Below are 24,269 nucleotides of genomic sequence, written 5' to 3' on the forward strand. Positions count from 1 at the left end.
CCCTTCCGTGAGCAGAGATGTTTTCATCCAAGCCATGTAATCTATTGGGTTTTCTAGCACTTACTTAACTCAAACACCCACCGAGGCAGTGGGAGAAGAATGCTTTTGTCAGAGTTTTGTGTTTTCCCTTCCATCCTTGCAATTAAAAGCAGAAAATAGCCAAGACACCTCTGAGACCAGCCCCTTCGACAACATAGCACATGGAGAAGAAACCTAATTTCTGTGGTTGGCAGCTGGTATTTCCCAGTTGCTGCCGGCTCTGTGCCCTGGAGCCAAGCTGAGCTCGCTATCACACGGTGCTGGGGGCTGCCCAAAACTATGTGGGCACAGCTGGGGGCTCGGGCATCGCCCGGGGGCAGCTGGGGCTGCCGGACCAGGACCTGCCTGGCAATTTCCCTGGGTATGCAGGGAACCATCACCGGCCTGAGCCACAGCCAGTTGGCAAGTGTGCCCTTGCAGGCATGCCGGTACCTGCAGCTGCCTTCTGGCCTCCAAAATCACTGGTCCGGACTAGCTGGGCTGTAAGCTTGACTCTGAGATTTAGGGTTTGACAAGAAGTCCAGCCATTTACCCCTTGTGTGTTCCCAGCTTCCTGGAAAGCCACGGAAGACGGCGAGCCCTGGCACCATCCTCCTCCATCGCAGCATTGGTGCAGCGCAGTGAGCCGTCCCTGCCGTGAGGAGGGGTCGGCTTAATTTGTTGGGTGCTTTTTTTTTTTCCTTTTAAAAGGCAGCATAGTGTCCCCCAGCCTTCTGGTGCGGCCGCGGGGCTGCTCCCGGAACAGGGGAGGCTGAGCAGGATGCAATTGGAAAGAAGGAAGATTTTGATCCCCCGCCAAGCCCGCACAATCCCATCCAAGTTCACACTGGCAGATAATGAGCTTTAATGAGCAGGCCACACTAATTGGTAAGTGATCCCAGAGCCGTCTGTGGCAGAGGCGAGGGAAGAGCAACGGCAGCTCCGGGCGAGGAGGGGGCTAAGGCTGTGCAGCCTCCGGCACTCCGGAGGGCAAGGGCTGCCAGAGCCAGGGTTGCCCAGAGCAAGGGCTGGGGCTGCCCGCAGCGAGGGCCCTCGCACGGGGGGCTGCCGGTGGGGATTGCCAGCAAGACCGTGAGCGGGGTTTGCAAGCAGGATCGCAAGTGGGGTTTGCAAGCAAGACCGTGAACAAGGTTTGCAAGGGGAAACGAGCGCCCGGCTGGCTTTGTGAGCATCACCGGGGTGAGATGCGTGGGCAAAAAGAGCCGTGGGAATAGCTGTGTTTTCTGCTCCTGAGCTCTTTAGCAGGTGAGAAATGGGGCGCAGGGAGATGGAGGCTTTTGCACCGGGGGGTGATGAGCAGCTAGAGGCCAGTTGGGACCCACAGCCCTTGAACCCGGAGCAGGGCAGGGTGAGCTCGGGTGGCCGGCCCGAGCGGGCAGACGTACGGCACTGCCAAGGCAGTCCTAATTGGAGATCATTGTAAATTCCCCTCTCAAATGGAGTGGAAAAATGCTATTAAGCTAATATAACATCACGGGGGAAGGACGTTCTGCCGCCGTGGTCTCCGGGGAATCGGGCTGTAATGAGGGGAAAGAGCAGGAGATGACAGCAGCCAGTGTGCTCGGGGCAGTGGGAATGCAGACCAGCCCAGGACCACCCACCCCTGCTTTACTGTGCCCTGCCTCAGTTTCCCCATGTGGCCAAGGGGCAGCGAGCTCTGTTCCAGCAGCCAGAAGACCCTGGGAGCTGGTTGAAGGGCTTATTTGCCATCGACCCACTGTACAGTCTGGGGAAACTGAGGCATGGGAGATCTTATCAGAGTCACCGGGGTGCCTCAGTGCCACATTGCCTAGGAAAAGGTGTATGAGGCACCTTGTTTAAATAGAAACCTGTCCAGGAGGGCAGCTGGAGCTGGCGGTCACCCAAACTGTGATTTTGGGATTTGGGGTGCCTCTGCCAGCTGGCGAGCAGGAGCCGGGGAGCAGCGCGGGCCAGGGGCTGCCTTGATTGATGCTGGAAAACGCAATGACGGCTGATGCGGGCAGTGCCCGGGGAGGGACGAGGATGTTCATCAGCTGCCCGGGGGGTGCAGGGCTGGCAGGGGATTATGCAGCAGCGCAGGCAGCGGGGTGAGGTCTGCCAGCACCCCAAGGGACAGGGCAGGGAGGTGGAGGAGCACGAACCCCATCGGCCCCATTAGCAGTAATTAACGGGGCCACGGTTAGATGGGACCACCCGCACCCAAGGCAGGCTGGGCTCTACCTGGGGGAGCTCAGGCACCCCAGGGTGTGAGCAAGGAGCCTGGGGACCCCTCCAAGGAGCAGATGGGTGGCCTGTCCCCAACCTCAGGCCCTCTGCCAGGTCCCTGCAGCAGCCGTGCTCCCTTCCCGACACTAAGTGGCAGCCTCTGCCCGGCTTTGGGGCAGCCCCTGGCACTGCCCGGGCAGCAGGACCTGGGTAGCAGCATCCTCAGGGTGGGCTGCAGCATCCTCTGAGTCCCAGGGCTCCCAACCTGGCTGACATTTGCCTGGGTGCAGACCACACTGGGGGGTGCTGCCAGGGCATGCCTTCACCCACAAAGCCATGGGTGTCAGGCTGAGCCTTGCTCGGGGTCAGATCGGGTCAATGCTGCCTGCTAGGAGGGAGATAAGAAGCAGGGTTGGCAGCTGTTGGTACCATCTGCTGAATTAGAATCACAATGCACTAAACAAATAGTGTCTTGGGATAAAAACCTGCTGCTTAAGGCAAGGAGGTATTTCTGCTGCAGGTATTGCTATGACCTGGTAACCCACCGTGGGGATTTGCAGTGCTATAAAGAAGCACAGGGATGTAAATGAGTCCTGGGAGTCGCATCCTGCCTGTGTGTGTGTCTGTGTCTCTGTGCCTATGGAATCACATTGGGTCTTGTGCTGTATAAAGTGCTGACACTTTGGGGACATGCTGCTCTGGATTTTCTGCAGCACAGAATGGGGAGGAAAAAAAAAATAATCAAATGACCATCATGGGGTTTTGGCAGAAGCCACCAGTTCAGCCCACCATGAGAGATCAAAGAGACGGGCAGCAGGACAGCCCCTGCTCCCTCCCAGGCGTTGCCCTTGGCACGATACCAAATTTTATTCCTGGGAATCACACCTAACTTGCCAAGATATTTCTGTGCAGAGCAGAAACCCTCACTCCCACACCAAGCTGCTGCTGGTCCTGCAGCCTGACCTGTACCATCGGGGCACGAAATGCCGTGTGGGAGGTTGGGATCTCCCCAGCCCTGGTCTACCCCAGCACGTGCAGGTAATACAATCCTGCATGGACCTTACAAAATAGACACAGAAGGCTATATTACATAGGCGCCTCGACTCTGTAGTCATCTAGAGGGATAAATGCAACCTGCAGGGCTGCAGGCAGTTTTTCCCCTGGGCTGGGGACAGGTACAGCTGATGGTCACCCGAGGACACGGTGGCTTTCGGCAGCACGCAGGTCCCAGCCAGCCTTGCTCCCCGGAGCCAGTGCCGCCGCTTTGCAGCTGCAAATACCGATAAAGCACGGCCCGACTCGCCGGCCGCCAGCTCACGCGCGTGTAAGCCCCTCGATGCCGATGATTTGTCACAGCTAAGCGCTCACGCCGGGTTTAACACAGCCGAGTTGGCTGGCACGCATTCCACTCCACATTTATCCCTTCCAATTTTGGAGCAACCAACCGCTCATAGCCATTTGCCCTACTGCAAACAGCCCGGGGCTGAGCTCGGTGCCTGCTCGCCCCGTCCAGCACCACCCACGCTTGGGAAGGCTGCATCTCCTGCAAGCTAAATGAGGTACACGCTAACCCCCCGAAAATCCTGGAGAAACCCAGCTTCCAGCAGTCCTGGGAGTTCTCCAGGGAGATCTCTTCTCCTTGGTATCCAGTGACAGCGCTTGTGGGAACGGTTCAAAGCTGCACCAGGGGAGGTTTAGACTGCACATTAGGAAGCATTTCTTTACTGCGAGGGTGGTCGAACTCTGGAACGGGCTTCCTAGGGAGGTGCTCGATGCTCCAAGCCTGTCAGTGTTTAAGAGGCATTTGGGCAATGCCCTTAATAACATGCTTTAACTTTTGGTCAGCCCTGAAGTGCTCAGATAGTTGGACTAGATGATTGTTGTAGGGCCTTTCCAACTGAAAATTCTATTCTATTCTGTTCTATTCTATTCTATTCTATTCTATTCTATTCTATTCTATTCTATTCTATATTTTGAAACTCATTCCCACAGCCACCTCGAAACCCCTTTGACTTTACATATCTCCCTCATCCCAATGCCCAAGCTCAGGCTGCTGAGTTATTTCCATCGCCACCAGACGATTTGTGGCTGCCTGCCACCGCTCAGAGGACAGGGATGCTCAGATGAACCATCCAGCATCTCCCCCCGCTCCCCGGTGTAAATCAGCACAACGCAGGCGATTTCAGCAGGGCTGATTTACGCCGGCAGAAGGACGCTCCAAAGTACGGCCATGATTTAGCAATCCCATTAGGTCCTTGCCACTTCTGCAGAAGAGGCACAGCAGGTCGGTTTGTCTTCTCCCAGAAAGATGCAGCGATGAGCGGTGATGGTGCTGGCAGCCGGCCGTGCCGCCGCTCCCTGGCCGACTCCAGCAGGGTCGGTGCTCTGAGAGCATGGCTTCATCCTGGGAAGGTAAAACCTCCTCTGTGATTTATAGCAGGCAGGAGAAGCCAGTCCCATCTGCTACCCCAGGCACCTACTCTTTTTTTTTTTTATTAAAGCATGAAAGCTAACTGTGAGAAACAACAGGGCTGCAGGAAAAGTGTCTTTCACGGGCATGGTTCTTGGGGAGGCAAAAGCTGCAAGGCGGTGGGAGCTGAATTTACCTCCATGGGAGCCCTGGAGAAGATGAGCATCATTTTGCAAATGGGAGAGTGAGGCAGACAAGCCAAAAAAGTCACCCAGAAAAAAGAAAATCTCCTCTCAGTGCTTTCTCATCCTCCTTTCCTGATCCTTCCTCTGGTGCCCGTACACACTGAGGGCATTTTACCCTACATGATGCTCTGCAGCTGGTGCTCGTGCACACAAGCAGAGCACGGCCGCACAAATCACCCCTTGGCCAGGCTAACAAATGACTAAACAACTGCAAAGGCACTTTGCAGCATCATTTTTTCAACAGATTTAGCAGCAGACTGGCTTTTACGGTGCAGCTCTCCCTTCAGTCGCTTTATCCAGCCTCCATAATGTACCACCCCCTCAAGAAAAAAGAGGAAAGCAGTTAAAAACCAGGCCATTTCAGAGAAACAGCACCCACATAACAAAATGGCTCCTTGAGGGCTGCTGCAGCCTTCCATTCTCTGATTTAAAGGCCAAGTAATTAGCGCAGCAAGCTGGGAGAGCACTTCCAGTAGTGCTCAGGTAGGAGGTTTGCTGCTATTTTGGGGTGCTGAGGCTGGGAGCAGGATCCGAGCAGCCAGCACTCAGCTCGGTGGGGGGGTCAGGGGGAGGTTTGCAGGTCCCACTGGTGGGAAAGGGGTTGCTGAAGATGAGGAAGACTCTCTGGGGGAGATGAGCGTCGGCTGCAGCTCCTGGGCTGGATGCCGAGTAGCCTGGTTGAAAGAGCAACTGGAAAATGTCTGGGTGCAGGGTGGCTTGGGCTGACACAGATAACACCAGCCCAGCGTGCAGAAGGATTTTAAACTTCCCGCAGGCAAAAGCTGTCTCTTGTCTGGCTCGACCGGCTTTCCACCTGTGCCTTGTGCATCTCAGCGGTGGTCTCAACGTCATGGGTTTCTCCGTGCATTTTTGGGGGAAGGTTCCTGCTGCATCGCCCCAGCAAACAGCCAGGTCCCACCACGCACAGCCTCTCCGGTCTCCCCTGGGCACCCCCAAAGGCTGATTTACTTTCTCATGGCACCATCGCTGCCGGGAGCAGCACATCTTGCACGTCTTCCCTTGCTTCTTGGCAGCAACATCACCGGGATGCCCCATCCTCATCCTTGGAGGTGGGGGACCCACAGGGCCACCCTTTCCCCACCACTGCTCACCTGGCAGCTGAAGAAGAACTGCTCAGGAGCAGCTGATGGGGGGGAAAAGGAGGTTTTAACCCAAGATTGACCGCAGGGAAAAAGGCTTTCCTGTGCAAGTGTTAATTGAGATTAATTGAGCCACGGGGAAATGATTTGCATTCGCCAAATCAATCACCTGCTGCTCATCACCCCGCGTGCATTTTGCTCACAAAACGCTACTCAATCTGGGCATGTGGCCGGCATTGAGCTTTCCTGGTGTCACACCCCAAAACACGCTCCCGTTTCCCTTCCCGATGGCTTTCACCCATTTCCCCTGCCCCAAAGACCCTCCGAGACCTTTCGCCGGGGAGACGTGTCTCCTCCCGGGTGGAGAAATTTGCTTTCCCAGCCCTCCCCTTGGCTTCTGCCCTCTGCGACTCAAGGCTTTGGGGTCCCCCTCACCCCCTCCCTGTCCCCCTTCCCCAGGGGCTCACCTGCAGGGACGGCTGCCCCGGCACGGCTGGCTCAGATCGGTGGCACTGCCAGAGCCCTGCCCGATGCCGGCATCGGTGCTCTCCCAGCACTCTTTTTGGGGCAATTTAGCGACATTTTGGTTCCTTTTTGCAGCTTGCTGTAACAAACGTCCTCAGGTTGGTTTTTTTTAGTGGTTAAACATGTTATATATGTGCTGGTGTGCCTCTGTGGCAGCCCGCGGTGGGGTTTTGTGGGTTATCCGTCCTCCCCTTCCCCTCGCCTCTGCTGATGGCAGGATCAGGCCGAGCTGCCAGCTCCTCTCCCCAACGTCCCCAAGCTCAGCGCTGTCATCAGCCGCATTTTGGGGGGCTAGAGGGGAGCTGGGGGGGGAGAGGAGCTGCGAGCTCTAGGGAGGACATAGGTACATCCCAGCTCCCCGAGGCAGGTTTGACCTCCATGGGCCAGATCTTCACCCTTTCTCCACCTCCCTCATCCTTCTCTTCCTCCTCCAGGGAAACAAAACTTCAGTGGCTCATGTCCCGCAGAGCTTGGGCTGGGGTGATGCCGTGCCAGCAGACACAGCCTTGGAGAGCCAGGGACACGCTGTCCCTCCAGGGAAAACTCCCTGAAAAATCAAGGCCAGGCTGGTACCATGTCCAGCGTGCTCAGAGGAGGCTGGATTTATTTCTGACCGTAATAATCGTTTAATGCCACAGGCTTGCCGTGTGCCCTTGGTCACATCCCTCGTTCCCAGCGCTCCCCAGCGATGATGATGCTGTTGGAGACCGTGGGTGAAAATGTAAGCGTGATGGAGGGATGGAGCATGAGGCTGCTGGCCACACGCTGTGCTCCTGGCAAGGCTGGGAGCTGCAGATGTGTAACGCCGCTTCTCCCTCGTGGTCTCTAGGATTAGCTTAATAGCACGGGGAAATAACAGGATGAAAAATTCGCTCCCCTCCAAGCACTAAAAGCCAAGTTTCAAGGTTAATTGTCTGCCCTGTAGGAATAGCTTTTGCACACTGCGAGGGGCTTAATTAGTGTCATTTTAGCCAAGCAGAGAGAGCGCGCCCTGAACCCATACCGCATGCCCCCAAGCCTGTTTTCCTCTCCACGCGCCAGGCGGAGAGGTGATAGATTGCAGGCAGCTTCCCTCCGCCAGCGCCGTGTGAGGCTGGATTTGGGGCCGATCACGAAACTCCGAGACACTCCTTGGCAGCTGCAGCACTGCTGCGGTCTCGTGCCCCATCCCTGCACCCACTGCACCCCTGGGTCCTGTGCCTGGTGCTTTGTGAGCCTGCTTGGGTTGTCCCATCATGCTGTAAGCTGATGGAGTAGGGGGAAAGCATCCGGATGCGACCCCATGGGAATATCCAACATGGGGGGATGAAAGGCAGCATTTAAGGAAAGCCGGAGCAGGCCTGCAGCGGGTGCAGCACAGCTCAGAGTCCTGCCCAGCGCCATGGAGGCGATGCCCGGCTGCCATGCATTGATGTCCTGCAAAGTGGCTGGATCCTGCCTTCATCCCCACACGCACCCATGTCTCCCCTGGCCACATCCCCACGGAGCACCCGCCTGGGAGAAAAAACCACATGCTGCCAGGCTTGGCTTTAATGAGAGGCACAAGGAGTTGGAGATAATTTCTCTTCCCAATTAGCGTTGTCCTGCATGCCCCTACCAGCTGCGGGACACGACCGCTCTCCACGCAGCTGAGACTTGTTTGCAGCCCAACATGGATCCCCGGCAGCCAGTGCGGGCTAGACACTGTCTGGCACCGAGGGAGGAGGAGAGGCAACTGCTTTGAGCCCTGCCGTGGAAACCAGAGCCGGTGCCAGCAGCGGGGGCTCTGATGGCACAGGAGCAGCCCCTCTGCAGAGGCGACCCAGGAATTTCCCAGCCCAGGGCAGCCGCTTCCCATCACAGCATCCTCGGCAGCGGAGGGGGAGCAGGTCCCTGGGTTCCCCCACAGAGGGTCCCTGTGCCCAGTCACCCCCGAGCGTGTTTTCCCATCACCCGGCATCCATCCTCGCTGGGCTCCAGCTCGCAGAGCCCACAGGGACAACCGTGACCTCCTGCGCAATCCAGGCCAGGAGGCTCCCCTGGACGCCTGCCCGTCTGGGCTGGAGCAGACCTTGGAGAGGAACAGCCTGTTGGGATTTAAAGTTTTCCTCGCGCTGAATAATTCACGGCAGACCCTGCTAAACCCATCTGCTGGCCAACCCTCCTTATTCCTGCTCCGGCCATGCTTCCAGCAGGGCTGTCCTCCTCCCACCCCTGCTGTGCCCATGTCCCGTGCCCTGCCATGGGGCTGTGGTCGGTGGGTGCCGGGTCCACCCCATGCTCCCAGCCCTGCTCCAGCCTCTCCTCCTTCCCCCTCTGCCCTTTGGATTTAATTTCTCCCCCAGCAGCCGATGTCCAAACGGGACCCCAGGGGCTCCCCACCAGCAACAACAAACCGCAGCAGAAAACATCCCTCCTGACAGCCGGGACTGGCACGGACCCTCTGCACCCCTGCCCGGGCAGCAACCTGTAGCCCAGCCGGTTGCCCTTTTTATGGGGATCTGCAAAAAAAAACAACAAACCAAACAAACAACTCTTGGCAAGTGGGTGATGCTGCAGGCAGGCTCTCTGGCAAAGGGGACATCTGGGTTTTGGTGCTTCCAGGCGGTTTCTGGCTTCTCAGGGTGTAGGAAGAAGGAGGGATGCGTGGAGGAGGGAGTGGGGACAGCTTCTTGTCTTTAGCAATAAGGGGATTAAACTCCTTAAACCTTAAACAAGGTAAACAGTCTGCTTTGGTTTAGGTGGGGAAACCCCAGACCTTCTGTTTCAGGCCCTGTTTTCTACAAGGCAGAGATCAGTTCATGCTCAGTGTTCTTTATCTTGCTAAAAAGGTGACAGAAAAAAAAATTTAAAAGTTGGCTCCAGCAGCTTCTTTTTGCTGAAACGATTTGAATCGGCACCCAGCGATGGCATCCAGCAATGCCCCCCAGCTCCCAGTCTGCCTACAGGGAGGGTCGTGGCAGCAAAACCTGGTCATTCGATTTGGGGGGGGGGGGGTGTCCAAGGGCCAAGGCAGGATCCCCCCCGCCCCATGGCTGGGTGGAGAGGGGGTCAGTGGGGCGGCTGGCACTCACAGCTCACCCTCCCCTCCTGCCACAGTGATTTAGGGCTTTGGGCTCGTGGTGGTGAGGAGCAATGTATTTTTAATTCGTTTAAGGGAATTAAGCTTGTCTGTGTCTGACTACTCACATCACCTCCACTGTCATTAATTTCTCAGCCGCTTGCCTGGTTTCCTTTGGCTCTGGCAGGGGTTTGGCATGGCAGGGAGACCAATTTCCTGCAAATTCAACAAATGCCGGTGGCTGGAGAGCAGCAGGAGACCCCGTTAGCCCTGTTCCCGTGGTGAGAGGTACTTTTGATCGCCCACCACATCAGTCCTATGGGGACCTTCTGCCTCATGACCAGCCACTGATTCAGGGGTGGCACGGGGAGCTGGCCTTGCCAGGAGCTGACAGCGCTTGGTACTGGGCTGCAGCCAAGCGGGACCAGTTCATCCCGGCGGAGGAAAGTGTCTGGCCAAAGGTTGGGTGGAATTGGAGCGGAAAGCCCCTGGGATGCACGAGGGGGGCTGCCGTGCCCCTGGCCGGTGGGACGTGAGGGCAGAGCTCTTGCCTACCGCATGTTGCTGGCAGGGCACCGTGCTGGGAGATGGGAAGCTCGCTGGCCATGGGGCCTCTGCCCTCCGGGGGTCCCCGACCTTCTTCCCGGGGTCCCCAACCTTCTTCCAAGGGTCCCCAACCTTCTTTCCCTCTTCCTTTTGAGATGCTTCTGCGCTGCAGCTCATAAACAGCCGCAAAAGCAGAGGGGAAAGCAGAGAAGATAAAAATAACAGCAGCAGGAGTGGGTTTGAAGTAAATAACAGCAAAACATCAAAGAGGAGGGGGAGTGATGCCCTGAGGAGGTATTTATAGCCAGCTCTGGGGTTCCTCGGGATAAACCTGCGTGCCCCCGTGGAAGCCCCTTCCCTGGCTCCTGCGAGCACGTGTTTGTGTCCGAGACCTGCAAGTCAGCCCTTCCCCAGGGGCTCCCCGAGTGGTTTAAGCCCAGAGGCAGAGCACATCCCCGCAGCTTTTAGACACTACTCCGGGAAGGGCTGATGCCCTGAATAGGCTCCGAGCCCAGCTCTCCGTGGCGCTGAGCACCAGGGCCAGGCGCCTGCCGCGGGGGCCGTCACGCGCTGCACGAAGCAGCCCCCACTTACCAGGCTTTTCCCCCCTTCTGAGTCCTCAATGAGGGTTTTTTTTTCTCTCCACAGCCCTCCTGGGTGTCACATCTGAGAGCAAGGCTGATTGCCTGGGAAAAGCCGGCCGCCAGCGGAGCGAGGGATGAGAGATGGCCGTGGAGGTGATGCTGGGCGCCGTCACTCAGCTCCATCCATCACCCCTGCTGCGGCAAGCATTAGGCGAGCGTCTGGATGGCTTGGCATCCGAAACCTGGCTGCTAGGCTAATGGGGACACCCTGATTATATGTGTCTGGGGCAATGCCCCATATGCCTGGGCTGATGACGTGCAGGGAAGTTTTTTGGAGGTTGGTTCAGCCCTCTGCAGCTTGCACCATGCAGGCAAAGGTGCTGGGGGTGCACAGGGTGGTTTGTAGGTGCAGAGAGGACCTGGAGGTGCAGGCAGCGTTAGGGAAAGCTGCTCGGCCTCTTTGGATGGACCCAGGGGGCAATGGGGGTTGTTTCCCCCGCTCCGGCGTGGGACATGCTTGTGACCAGGGGACGTGGTAGCAGTGACCTTTCTAGCTGCCTCCTGCTTTGGGAAGCCTCAGCTTCTCTTAAAGCGTCTGTCCCTATGAAAGGTACTTTGGAGGGATTTAAATGGTTTGGGGGATTTAGGGCTTTGGGAGAGAGCAGATTGGCAATAAACCCTCCAGCCAGCTGTGCGGAGTCAGGACCTTTTGGAGAAGAGAAAGCCGGGGGGATTTCCACCCTCCTGGAGCCCCCAAATATCCTCCCTCCTTGCAGCCATCTCCCAGGCTGGGTGAGCAGCCGCCGCTCTGCCAGGCTGCGGTAGTAAGGGCTTCTGCACGCCCTCACTGCTGCTCTCTAATCAGACACAGGGTTTGCAATTAAGCGACACGGAGTACCCTGGGGACAGAGCCTGCTGTTTGAGCTGAGCTCAGACGAGTTCAGGGAAGGAGAGACCTGATTTCCCACTTAGCAGACAGGTCACGATCGGTGGATTCATTGATCCCAGAAAGTAAAGCCTCCGCTTCATTAGAGACATGCTGGTGATGAACGTGGCCTCGGGGAGTGGGGAAGCTGTTGTGAATCCTTCCCTAAATGTTGTCTCCACCAGAGTCAGTGCAGATGCCGGGAAGCTCCTCCGACAGCATGGCTTTCTTCAGAGGGAGCCTGCTCCTTCCCACATCACCCATCACACGCTCGGCTCCACGGGGCACTGGAGCTCCCTGGAAATAGGCTGAGGCTGGAAAGATGCACCTTAGTGCCTCTGTGTCCGTCCCCTCCCTCTGCGGTTCTCCCCACTGATACGTGACGAGGACACGATGCCCTGGGTTAAAGCAATGCGAGCTGTGGCTCTCGCCAGGGCAAAGCACCGAGGCGAGACCCGTGGGGGTGCTCCCCAGCTCCGAGCTGCCGATGTAAGGTGTACCTGGAGTCAGCTGCGGGGTTCCCAGAGCCTGGGCTGTTCGCAAGGGGTTTTCACCCAGAAACATGGACACGGCAAGGCCTTAGAGAGCTGGTTTGGGTGCAGGCAGCACAGGCAGGGCAGAGAAGAGGCAGCCCCAGGCGATCAGGGCACACTGATGCTTGGCAAGAGCCTTGTGCAAGGTCCTGCCCGTTCTGCTCCCGAACTCAGACCTTGTGTACGCAAAATGTTTTGACCGTAAAGGCAAAGGGGCCGTTGTTATTCCCCTTTGCCTGCAGGAAGGACAGATCCTGCTCTATCCTCTGCTGCATTTCTGATTTGCCCTCCCCAGATCAGCTCTCCCCAGAGGAAGGTTTCCTCGCTGGCTCCTGCCAAGAGTTACTGGCAATAACTTCTCGGTGCCCTTCAATGCAGCTGCTCAAGACAGCAGATGGGGACGTGGGTTGTAGCTGTGCCAGACTGGTTGCTCTGCAAGCCTGGTTCAGGATATGCTAGGCTTATGCAAGTAACTCCATCAACACCCAAAGTTCCCATTCCCTCCTGTAAACACCTATTGAGATACTGGTGTAGTTACTGGGAGCACAGTGGGAACAGCTTCACCAGGGGTGAGCATTGCTCACGAGCCGGAGCAGGGCCCCGTACCATCCCCTTCCTGCATCACGCCTCTGCACATAAGCTAGCACGATAACAACACCCACAGGCAAAAAAACAAGGGAGCCTTCGACACTGAAATTTTGGAGGTTTTCCTGGTTCTCTGCGTGAGGAGAGCCACGCAGGGGATGTGGCTTTTAAGGAGGTTTCTCCTCCAGGGAATCACGCTATGCTGCTGGTTCAGGGCAGGAATGTGTCATCCTGCTTCTGCGGGTGTTAGGACTTCTTGTTGCTAATTCTTTCAGGAAAGCATCTCCCGTGGGCAAACCTGCCTGGCAGGACACCTGGACGCCAAGATAAGCATCCTCAGCTTTCGACAGCGACAAGCCTCCCACGCCGTGACACGTTCCCTTCGCAGGGGCTGTTGTTCAACAACTGCTGTAGGGGCAGATCTCGAGCTCCCAAGCATTTGGCTCCGGTTTCTGGCTCATGCCGATACACGGAGGAGCTGGAAGTAAAGCATCCTCTTCCCAGCCAGGCTTTCAGTTTGGGAGCATCTCAGGCTTTTGGAGAATTGAGGTACATGGAGTTGATCTTGGTTGCTCTCTGCATCCCTGGGCATTTAAGGGAACTCAGGGAGCAGTCAGGGCATGGAAAGAAGGAAAGGAGCAGCTGCTCCTCCGGATTTACAGGGATCAGCAGCCGAGCAAGTCCCCAGCATTAACCAGGGTGTAACCGGGAGCAGAGTCTGACTCACATACCATATGTTCCCAATCCACCACGTTCAATCAAGCCTAATAAAATTGATGGGGGAGCATTGAAAATCTCGTGATTAATTCTTTATGATCTGTAATAGGGGAGCTGTGTGCCAATTACTCGAGTAAATCATTCATCAGAATATAAATAGAGCTAACCTCCAGCACAAACACTAGAGGATTTCCACTAGGATTGCAGGTCTGGATTGCAGCATTGCACCGCTGGTGACAACGTGTTATCTGATGGAGGACAGAAGAGTACCTGCAATTTTGCTGCTTCTGCCCAAGGTTTCATCTGTGCGCTCCAGCATTATTTTCTTCTCTCTAGGCCTGCAATGCCGTCCTTTACCATGTGTTTTGATGCTCTGTCCTTGATCTCCGTGACCTGTCAGTCCAAGCCCTTTAAGGTTTGCAAGGGTTAAACCCCTGGGGGTCAGCTTTATTTCAGGGCAGGTTTGAACATGTGGACCATGACGCAGCCCTTGGGGAACGGGATGCAAAGGACTGGGAAAAACGCCCCAGCCCCTCGCTGCGCCCATGGGACCTCTATCAGCAAGGGACGTAGCTGGGGTGGGACCAGGCGGATTGCAAGCTCAGATAGGAGAAACCAAGATTGCCAGCAGAAAGCAGCCCTTGCTGGTGAGCACCAAGGCTCGCTGGGGACAACCATAAAGTCTGGTTCGCCTGGCTGGGGAGTGATGGGTGAGAGAGGGCTTATAGGAGCTGCAGCCAAGCAGAGAAGTTAATGAGCTTGTCCTGCTTCGCAAAGGACGGCAGCAAGAGTCATCTGCAGAGAGTGGAAGCTGTAGGTGCTTTATATCCTCTTTTTTCCTTTTTCTCAGCAAGAAAACGGTTCCTTTGGACTGGAAGCTTTCTCTTGGCCTTGTAAGGAGAGCCGACCCTCTGTACTGAAGTTGACCTGGCCACTGTTTCCCAGTCAATGTCCCATTTCTAAGGGAAACCCACCCGACAGCACTCTCTGCCCTGGATTTCCACGAGTCATGAGTCCCCTGGGTCTCCTTGTGTTTGAAACGCTCCTGAGCAAACAGCAGCTTGCTGAGCCTCAGCATCCCGCTAACTCGCAGACAGCGAGCATCCTTCCCCGGCCTGACGCACACATGCATTGCTGAGCTACACACGATGAGCGTGTCAAACGCATGGAAACCCTTCGGTGCCGCTGCAGCAGATGCCAGCAGAAGCAACGGCGGCTGCACGGTCCCTGCGTGCCGTTAACAGCTGCCAACTGGTGAGCCGGCTCCCTGTCCTCACTCCGACAGGGCAGCTCATCGCCACCGTTACGAATGACTTCATTTAAGTGCTTTCTGCCCACGCAGGCATTTGCAACTCCATATTCATCAGTGACCTCTCAGGGCCGTGGTGGGATTTCAAAGGGCATTGGGGGGGGTTCAAGCTGAGAAGGGACTTGGGAAAGCTGAGGGCAATGCCCTCTTCCTTAGCTCGGTGCTCGGAAACGGAGAGCTGGATAAAAGGCATGCCACGGGGAGAAGGGGAGGGATGGGGACACAAAGAAAAATCCAGCCCTGCAGAAAGCCCTCTTTGTCTCCTTCCCAGCTGCTGGGATGTTTCTGAGGCAGGATGGGGGCCGGTGCAGAGGGGCTCCGCCGCTGCAAACACCCCCCGTCCCTCTTACGTAGAAGATGTTCCCGGGACAGGGGATTTGGCAGCGGGAACAGCGTGGGGGCTCCGGTGCGATTCCCTGCCCCAAAGACAGCCGAGCTGGTGGTAAGGCACTGGGTCCTGCAGCACATGCCTTCACTGGGGTGACAGGACAGACGTGTCCATGACAGCCCAGCTCTGCTGGCCTCGGGCAAGGAGCCAGCGAGACAGCTCACCCCTCTGCATGTCCTCACCATCCATCCCTCCCTCTGTCCCTCGGCCATTCCTCCTCCCAGTCTGCCACAGCATCCTTGTCCTTTCCCAGCTGGCAGCGCTGGCAGCACCGGGACGTCCTCCCCTTGCAGCAGGGAGGACAGTTTGGAAAGGTTTGTCCCTGCTAATTCCCTCCCCGGGGTGATATTTCCTCCTCTCTGAACACAGCCATCATTGCTTTCCCCGCTGCGTCCCCTTTGCCCTCCCTGCTGCCCCAAGCACCCAGCTGGTGGGACTCGCAAAATAAACATCCTCCCATCTGCTCCCGCGCCCCAGCCTGGGAGATGACAGAGGCGATAATTACACACTCGGCACAGCAAAATTATCCAGCGCGAGGGAGAAGAGGCCGGAAGCAGCTGGAGATCATCCATGGGGAACGCTGCTCCCACCCACGGCGCCTTCCTGCACGCCTCATCCCAAACCAGCCTGGCGCTGCAATTTATACTGTGAGTGTGCTCGTCGGGCCCAGGCGGGATGGGGTCCAGCCCTGGGCAAGCACCCCGAGTGCAGGAGCCGACCGTGCAGGCAGGGAGGTGGGGACACGCTGCTGCAGTGAGGGGTTTGGAGCAGCAGAACTAAGGAAAGCCGGTTTCCCGTGGGGCCGGGAGTCGTAGCTGGGATCCCCTGGGTCTCCTGAAGCGCAACCTCCAAGGATGCCATTTCGCCAGGGAGGGTTTCGTGTGAGCCATCACTCATGTACATTTTTGGTGCCTGCCAGGGCATGAGCGCTCGGACATCCCATCCCTTCCCCACTCCTGCGAGACCTCTGGGAGGAACGCTTGCAGCTCATCCATGAGGCTTCCTTTGTAGCAAACTCCTTTTTGAAGAAAATTTATTTCCCCCTCAAAGGAGGATCTGCAAAAGCGGATGGTCCATGCGGAGACCCTCAGGAGGTCTGCGGGGATGATACTACCTGATTTCCCATGCACGGGCAGGTCCAGGACTGCAGCCCCATGACAAACATGCTAGAGAGGAGTGAAGAGGAGAAATAATATTAGTAGGAATAATAACAGCAATTAAAAAAAAGAAAATACTACACCTGCTGAAGGGAGTAGGCGGCAATGAATTGTCCTTAAAATACATCCAAGCTCGATGGCTTTACCTTTTGCCCTGGAATGAGTAATACCGGGCACACAACATTTAATTTCCACAGTCTTTCCGGTACCAGAAAACCACTTGGAGCCCGTTTCCCTCCCACTGGCCCTGGTGGGAGCGCTGAATACGGGCAAGGGGTACGGGCAGGGGGGACAGGCAGGGGGGACAGGCAGGGGTATGGGCAGGGGGTACAGGCAGGGGTACGGGCAGGGGTACAGGCAGGGGGGACAGGCAGGGCCGGGTCTCTGCCCCCGCTGCCGCGCTGGCACCTCGGTTTCTCACCCACTCTCCCCACTGGGGCCTTCCCCCCCCCACTCCCACACACGGCCCCACGGTCAGCCCCACCCCCCCACCCCCACACACACCGTGGCCCGGGGAGGGGTTGGCCCGACCCGCGCCGCGGTCCGGTTGCTTCACCGGGCAGGGTCGAAGTCCAACCGCCGGCAACAACGGGCCGCCCTCCCCGCCGCCGCCGCGGCCGGACTCCACGCTGGCAGCCCGCGACGGAGGCGGCCGGGCCCGCGGCGAGGTCAGTGCTTCCCCGGTGCCGCCTAGGCCCGGCCGCCAGGCCCCGTTCCCCCCCCCCGCTTCCTCCGTAACCCCTTACCCCCGCGCCGTTACCGGGGCCTTGCCGGCGGAGGCGGGATGACGCTTTTCCCGTCAGCGCCACCGCGGGGTTCGGCCAGGCCCCGGGAAGAAGGGGGTAGGGGGGGGGGGTTGGCGGTGGCGACCCCCCGGTCCCCGGCCTTGCGCCATGGCGGGGCGGGCCGGGCCCGGCGAGGGGCGGCGGGAGGAGGAGGAGGAGGCGGCGGCGGCTGCGGCGGCGGGCGGGGGCCGGCCCTTCCCGCGGGAGTGCTGCGAAGGGCTGGGCGGCCTGGAGTACGGCCAGGTACCGGCGGGGCCGCGGCGGCGGGGCGGGGGGGGGGGGCGGGCGGGGAGCGCCGTGGGCCTGGAGCGCTGCCGCTCGGTTGTGTGTGTGGGGGGGGACACGACGACACCGGACCCCCTCCCTCAGCTCCCCCCGCCCCGGCCTTTCCCGGTGCACATGGCGGGGCTCCGAAGAGCTGGTGGCCGTAACCCCCCCCCCCTGCTGCCCCCTCGGACCCCGCGGAGTCTCGGTGCCCGGGGAGCACCCGCCACCGGCCCCGTTTCCACCCGGGGCCGCGACGGCGCCGCATGCTCAGGCCACGTGGCAGCGGCTGCACCGGCACCACACGGGAGTCCCGTGGGGGCAGCCCACGGATCGGACGGGCGCCCGTGCAGGTCTTGGGTGCCCGTGCAGCTCTCGCCCAGGTGCCCATGCAGACCCTGTCTGGGTGCCCATGCAGCTCTTGGGTGCCTGTGCAGCTCTCGCCCAGGTGCCCATGCAGCTCCCACCAGGGTGCTGATGCAGACCCTGTCTGGGTGCCTGTGCAGCTCTCGCCCAGGTGCCTGTGCAGCTCCCACCAGGGTGCCCGTGCAGCTCTTGCCCGGGTGTCCCTGCAGCCCTCGCCCAGGTACCCGTGCAGACCATGCCCAGGTGCCCATGCAGACCCTGTCTGGGTGTCTGTGCAGCTCTTGCCTGGGTGCCCATGAAGCTCTCACCCTGGTGTCCATGCAGACCCTGTCTGGGTGCCCATGCAGACCTTGTCTGGGTGCCTGTGCAGCTCTCGCTTGGGTGCCCATGCAGCTCTCGCCTGGGTGCCCATGCAGCTAATACCCAGGTACCCGTGTAGCTCTCCCCTGGGTGCCTGTGCAGACCCTATCTGGGTGCCCGTGCACACCCTGCCTGGGTGCCCATGCAGCTCTTGCCCTGGTGCCCGTGCAGTTCTTGCCCTCCCTGACCTTGGGGCCGCAGGCAAGCGGGCAGTGTTTTCCACCGTTATTTATCCCCTGTTGGGGAGGAGGGGGCAAAGTTGAATGTTCTTTGCCTGTTACCTGGCTGTCCCAGCAGCTTGCAGAGACACCTCTTCCTAATGGGCTCCTCTTTTTATCCCTAAAAGCACATACTAGGCACAGGCCAATCCGCCTCCCGCTGGCAGTGGCAAATTTGGTTGTTGAGGAAGAGAGAAGAAGGTGAGTGCAATGTTAACGATGTTGCCAGCCGGGAGTTAGTAGGTCAAGAAGCTTTTGTTCAGCCCGTGCTGGCAGTGTGCTCAGCTCTGTACGAAACGAGAGGAAAGAAGCTGTCCTAGTCCCACGGGTTTGCAACTGAAGCGGGACCAGACAGTTTGGGCCCAGCGCCAGCAGTTCTCTGGGTGCCCAGGTTACGGCTGGACAGCACTCGGTTTGAAGGGACGAGGTCTGATGGTGAAGGGCTGCTCGGGGGTGAAGGGAGGGGAAGAGAGGCTGGGAAGGGTAGGAATAGGGGGAGGTGGGTCAGGATCAGGCCCTGGGGGCTGTTCCCTTCATTCCTTGCCAGCAACTGCATCCCGAGGGCTTGGATGGAGGAGTTCCTGGGAGCTGGGGCGGTTTGAAGGCAGCCGCGGACCCCCGAAAGGTTCCCCCCATTTCCCCAGAGCCGTATGGCCTTTGCTCGTGCACTTTGCACCGCGGGCAGGACAGCATGGGAGCCGTTCCCAGGGCCTCTGCTCTTGGCTACAAGAGGTGCCAGGTTTAGCAGCCCCTCTCCATGAATCCCACTGCAGTTCTGATTCCTTCAAAGAACCCGTGAGGAGCCAGTGGGAATTTCTCTCCCAGAGGGGCGAGATGGAGCCGATGCCTTTTTGAGCCTTTCCTGTCCCCTGGCATACGAAGGACTTGCAAACACAGCTGTGTTTGGGAAGCAAAAGCCTTCCATGTCTCGATGTTGTCTTGATTCTGATTCAAGCGAGGGAAGGGCTTGGGCTGGGCTATTTTGTCTTTTGTTTTCAAAGTTTTTTAGGAAAAAAAAAAAAAAGAAAGGCTCTGGCTGTTTTTCATCCAAATACCACTGCTGGGAGAGGGGGCGGGGAGGGAGAAGCAGCATGGCTTATTGCACGTAAAAATGCTGACAATGTCAGGGAGCCGTCCTGGGAAAAATATCTCTTTCTTAAAAGGAGAAAGGGGGAAGAACAGTGAGCTTTAAGGGCTTTTTGTTGTTGTTGTCTTTAAGACAGGAAAGTCTTTTGCAGCTTCTTACAGTGCAAATGCATCCCCCCTCACTGTGGAGGGGGTTTGCATCACCCTTACTTTAGGGAAGGCAAGTTTGAGGCTGACACAGTCCATTGCTTGGCATCTCCACGCAGACCAGAATCCCTGGGACAGTTCTCCGTCCCCGGGGACACCGAGGTGCTGTGAAACGGTGCTCCCTTTCCTGCGGCTTGGAAACACGCTTGGGTTGGCAGCTGCCCCGTAGCGCTGGTTCTCGTCCTCACAGCAGCAGTGACCTCGCAGTGCCTGTGTCCTTCTGGGCACTGCTGCAAACGTGGGGCTCCCCGAGAGCCCTGTGCCCCCGAGGTGTGGGGGGAGACAGCTTGGAGGACCCCCCACCCCTCTTCTTGGCTTTCCACCCTGACACAGCGTGTTGCTCAGGGCCGTTAAAAGATTTGTCTGCTCTCGCAGGGCAGCTGACGCGTTTGGTTTGAGATGAAGTGCCCCGTATTCGGGTACAACACCCGGTGCCCCTGCAGGAACCCGCACCCCCAGTAACTGGCTCTTCCCCCCAGGTGGATGTGACAGCCATGGCACGGCTCTTTGGCTACGTGGATGTGACCGACTCTGGCTTCATTGTGGCTGTCCTCTCCATCGCCTTCAACCCGCTCTTCTGGAACGTGGTAAGAGCTGCCTGCGCGCCAGCCACCCCGTCATTTTTTATCTTCCTTTGCCAGCTACAGGGCGGTCTCCTTTGGCCAGCGTTGGCGGAAAAACCTCTTTTGGGGAAGTTTGCTGGGCTGGGTGGGTTGAGCAGTGCTCAGTTATTAGGTGTTAGAGGTGGGTGAGCAGGGAGCTGTGCTGCAGAGAGAACTCCTGGGGCTGGGGGTAGCTGTGACGGGTGTCACAGAGGAGATGAAGGTGGAATTCCGTACGGGATGCAGAAGGAATTAGGAGCTCAGCTTGGGAGAGGGGGCAGAGCAATCAAACCCGTCCTTCAGCCGCCTCCTGCCGTACCTCCCACCCCACCAGCCAGGCACTGGCCACCACTGGGACTGAGCATAAATGGCATTAACCCCCGGCGGGGGGCTGCGCTGTATATGTCGCCCGCCGCTTCCCCTTGAAATATGTTGGCAGCTGGTTATGTGGATGGTAGGAAACAAAAACAGCCAAAAGTTAACCTGAAGAAATTCCCCCTCCATCATGCTGCAAAGTCTGGCAAAGAGCTGCAGAGCTGGCAGCAAGCCAGCCCCAAGCAGGAGCAGGGATACCTGTGCACGGGTGATGCTCGCTGTCCCTGTGGGTGCCGTACCATCTGCTGGGTGCGATACCACTTCGGGAGCCGAGACTGGAAAAGTCTTCGCTGCCCTTTACCGCTGCAGTTTGCTACCTCCCTGCGAGAGCAGCAAGAATCATTGCTGGCCCTGTTTTGGAGAGCTGGAGAGCCAATGTGCCGAGCGGGGAGCCCAGGCTGGCTGAAGGACGAGGTGACTCCCATCCCGCAGCACTGCTGAGGTGTGGAGTGAAACCTTCTCCCCGCGAGCGCTCATGGGAACGGGATGTCATCTCAGCCAAGATTCCCAAAACCGTCCGCCAAACCTCCCTGCAGGGATTCTCACCCTGGGGAAGTCTCCTCAAAAAGGCCTTATTTTTTCAGAGGGGGAGGACTCGGCTCTCTCTGAGCGCGGAGGCTCTTGAGATTGTCTCATGCTGGGCTTTGGAAAAGCGAGACTTTCCTGGCTGTGAGTCACTTTGGAAACCTCCGTCGGAGCTCTTTGTTGCAGCCTCCCTAATTTTTCATGCAACTCATTATTAAAAAGTCTCACGGTGCCTGAAATGCAAACTAGAATATGCCACATTATTTCGACTGCAGAGTCATCATTTAGCATAAAGAATCAATGAACAAGATTCAGGATGTGGTCTCTGGGGGGAGAGACCGGCTCCAGCGAGAAACTGCATAAAAGGGAAAGAAAAAAAAAGTACTTTATTAGCGTCTGCTGCTACGCCTGCGACTTGTGGGACGCCTGCAGCTTGGGAAATAGCATTGCTTTTTGGATCAAGAGTTTGGCTGCTGTTAAAGGACAGGGAAAGCTGATGTAACAGCAGGAAGTTCATTGCTCTGCGTTGCTGTTGTCCCCTTCCAGTGTCTGAAGAGCATTGCCGTTGGCGGCAGGTGGCACTGCAAGCAAGACGTGCAGGGCCTGCGCCTGGGAGCAGAAGGCATCTCTGCATGGGTTTGCAGTGAGCAACCTGAGCTGGTGTGTTGGTGGCAAGCTCTGGGGAGGTGAGCGTGGCACTAGATGTTTTCCCGGCTGTAACGGGCCGGGTGGCTCTCACAGTCCGTGTGCCTCCGTCCATACGCTTGCTCTGCCCGGGTCTCCGAGCATCTCCCTGGCGTTTTCAGGCTCTGCCGGTCCCGGTGTATGGCTCGCAGCAGGCACTGCTGGAAGGCTCTTGCGGGGGGGCTGTGGGACCTGCAGCCCTGAGCAAGTCCCCGCTATTGGGTGCATTTTAGCAGGAGTGGCCCCAGCCATCCTTGGATTTTCCCTGACCTGCTTCCTTTACCTCCACTCCATCCTTTTTTCCATGTGATCGGTGTCCCCTGCTTGCATCTAGCCAGCAGCTCTTCTTTCTTTCTCTATATCCCTGCACAGGCTCCCTTTGTGTTTTGCTCTTCGAGTTCCTTCCTGGCAGCTGAGATTGCTTCTGCATCTGAATTACTTTGGGCTTGCAAGAGCTTTAGTGCAAAGAGTGGATTTCTGTGCCGTGCCAAGCACTCTCTGCTCTCTGTGCTTAATAAGTAATGTGGGACCCTGGTCAAAAACCCTCCTGTGCATGAAATTCCTGATTTGGGTAGAAATTGGGTGGGGATGCGTTGATTTAGTTCAGTGTCTTAATTCCCCGTTTTTGCTGAACTCTGGCCAGGTCTGCCTCTTGCAAAGTTTGGCGCCGGGTTGTCCTTGCTGTGCGGTGCCTCTGAATAAATATGTGGTGGGGAAACCCCGGCTCTGTGCCATGCTTGGCCGATGGAGAGGCACATCTTGAGGCTACAAGCATAGCGAGGCGTTTGCCCTGGTAAGCACCAGGCATGTTTCTTTGGGACAAAACCTGCAGGCTTTGGGGATGAAGCATGAACTCTGGAGGCTGTGGGGGAGCATGGCTCCGGAGAAAACCCTGATGCTCATCGGGTCGATTTATGTACTTTGGTTAAGAGAGCAATTTAGAGGACCAGAGCCTAAGTGGGGCAATTTGCAGGACTCCAGCCGGGCTATGCTGATGCTGCCTCCTGTTCTCCGCAGGGGAGAAAAGCTCTCCAAAAACAGCCTCAGGACTCCCGATTCCCAGCTTCCTCCCTGCAAGCATGTGCCAGGGGGTACCATGAGTGTCACCCCAGGGTCGCCCGCTGCGTTTCCCCACCAAACCCAGGGCTCGCACCCTCTCTTCTGCTTCCCCTTCTCCATGCCAATTAAAATCCCACCCGTCCCCAGGTGGCCCCCAGGTTATGGCACAGCTTGGATGTGTTCCTGCACTATTCTCCAGGGTTTTTTCCTTTTTTTTTTTTCCTCTCTCCTCCTCATGCTGTCTCTGCTTTCCCACCCGCCGTGCCTGTTATGAAAAGAGCTGCTGGGAGCTGTGGTCCCACATGAAGCAGGGTGCAGGCGAGGTCCCGAAAGGCAGCAGCAGAGCCATTTTGGGGATGAAGTCACTTAAAACTCCCCAAGGATGTTCTACGTAGCTGGGAGACCTGTACCGCTGTGGGGCTGTAGAGGGGCACCCGTCGAGGAGTAGGCACATCGTTGGAGCTGTGCTGTAAAACGTTAATGAGGTCAAAGCAGCAGAAACTTCAATAAATCCCATCTGTGTTTGGAAAGCCGCAGAACGATGGGAGAAACTTCCCATCCCTTGGTAACTAAGGAAGGTATTAAATAACAGCTCCTTGGGGACAAACATTTTCAAGCCAGGAGACGCAGATAACCTGCATGCGGGAGGCTTTACAGAGCTCGCTGAGCCTTGGCACATGGGGAGGTTCTAGAAAGCTGGAAGGTTTCTGACACTCTCAATAGCAAACAAGCAAGTGGCATAGCCATGAGCCAGGTAGTCTGACGTCCGTCACCACGCAAGTGAGTTTCAAGTGGGGAGCGCATCCATCAGCAATCCTTTTCTTGATTTGAGTGTCTTAAAAATTTACGGCTGGCGTCACGGACTGATTTAGAAATGGCACATCTTCAGCTGCCACCCGAGAGCTTGCTCCTCCCGTCACCTCCGGTGACCACCTCGAGACACCCATGCATCCTGCAGGAATCTGCAGGGTGAAACCTCAAATGTCATGGTTAGGAACAGGCTTAGCATAATTTAGCATGATTTTAAAGAAAATAGACCCCATCAGAGAAACGTGATTTTATTGTACAAGGTTGCAGCTTTTCCAGTTCAGGGTTACCAGATCTCTGTTTTAAACTTCTGTCAAGTGTTTAAACTGCGTGAGGTTTTGATTAAAGTAGTTGCACAGGGACCTGGGCTGACAATGCCTGGCTCCTGATGGATGTGTATCTCTTGGTTCATTTATTTTTAATTTCCCATCCTTTTCTCCTTCTTTGGAGACTGAAGGATAAGAAGTGGATAAGAAGTGCTTGTGCCAGTGGGGAGGGGGGAGTTTGCAGGCGCTGGAAGCCCGGTTTCATCTACCTCTGACCAGTTCTTGCTAAACTCGGAGGAAGGTACCTGGCCCAAAACTTCCCCACGCTGCTGGGAAGTGGTCGGGAGCTGTCGGGATTCAGACCTCAGTGAGTCA

The 24,269-nt window shown here is 57.2% G+C and overlaps 1 protein-coding gene across 4 annotated transcripts in view; it reads left to right on the top strand.

Annotated features, from left to right (window-relative positions):
* Positions 1-16,205: 16,205 nt before the first annotated feature.
* Positions 16,206-24,269, top strand: part of PEMT (phosphatidylethanolamine N-methyltransferase) — a 44,498-nt gene continuing 36,434 nt past the window's right edge. For 2 of the 4 annotated variants that reach the window (XM_075058422.1, XM_075058421.1), the window contains exons 1-2: positions 17,051-17,318; positions 20,056-20,163. In XM_075058422.1, the coding sequence (XP_074914523.1) occupies positions 17,184-17,318; positions 20,056-20,163 (243 nt within the window). In that variant the 5' untranslated portion in view covers positions 17,051-17,183. Of the gene's footprint in view, positions 16,567-16,805; positions 16,959-17,050; positions 17,319-20,055; positions 20,164-24,269 lie in introns of those variants that run through there. The other 2 variants (XM_075058423.1, XM_075058424.1) reach the window with 2 other exon arrangements.

Source organism: Buteo buteo, chromosome 27 (assembly GCF_964188355.1).
Source record: "Buteo buteo chromosome 27, bButBut1.hap1.1, whole genome shotgun sequence".
NCBI lineage: Eukaryota > Metazoa > Chordata > Aves > Accipitriformes > Accipitridae > Buteo > Buteo buteo.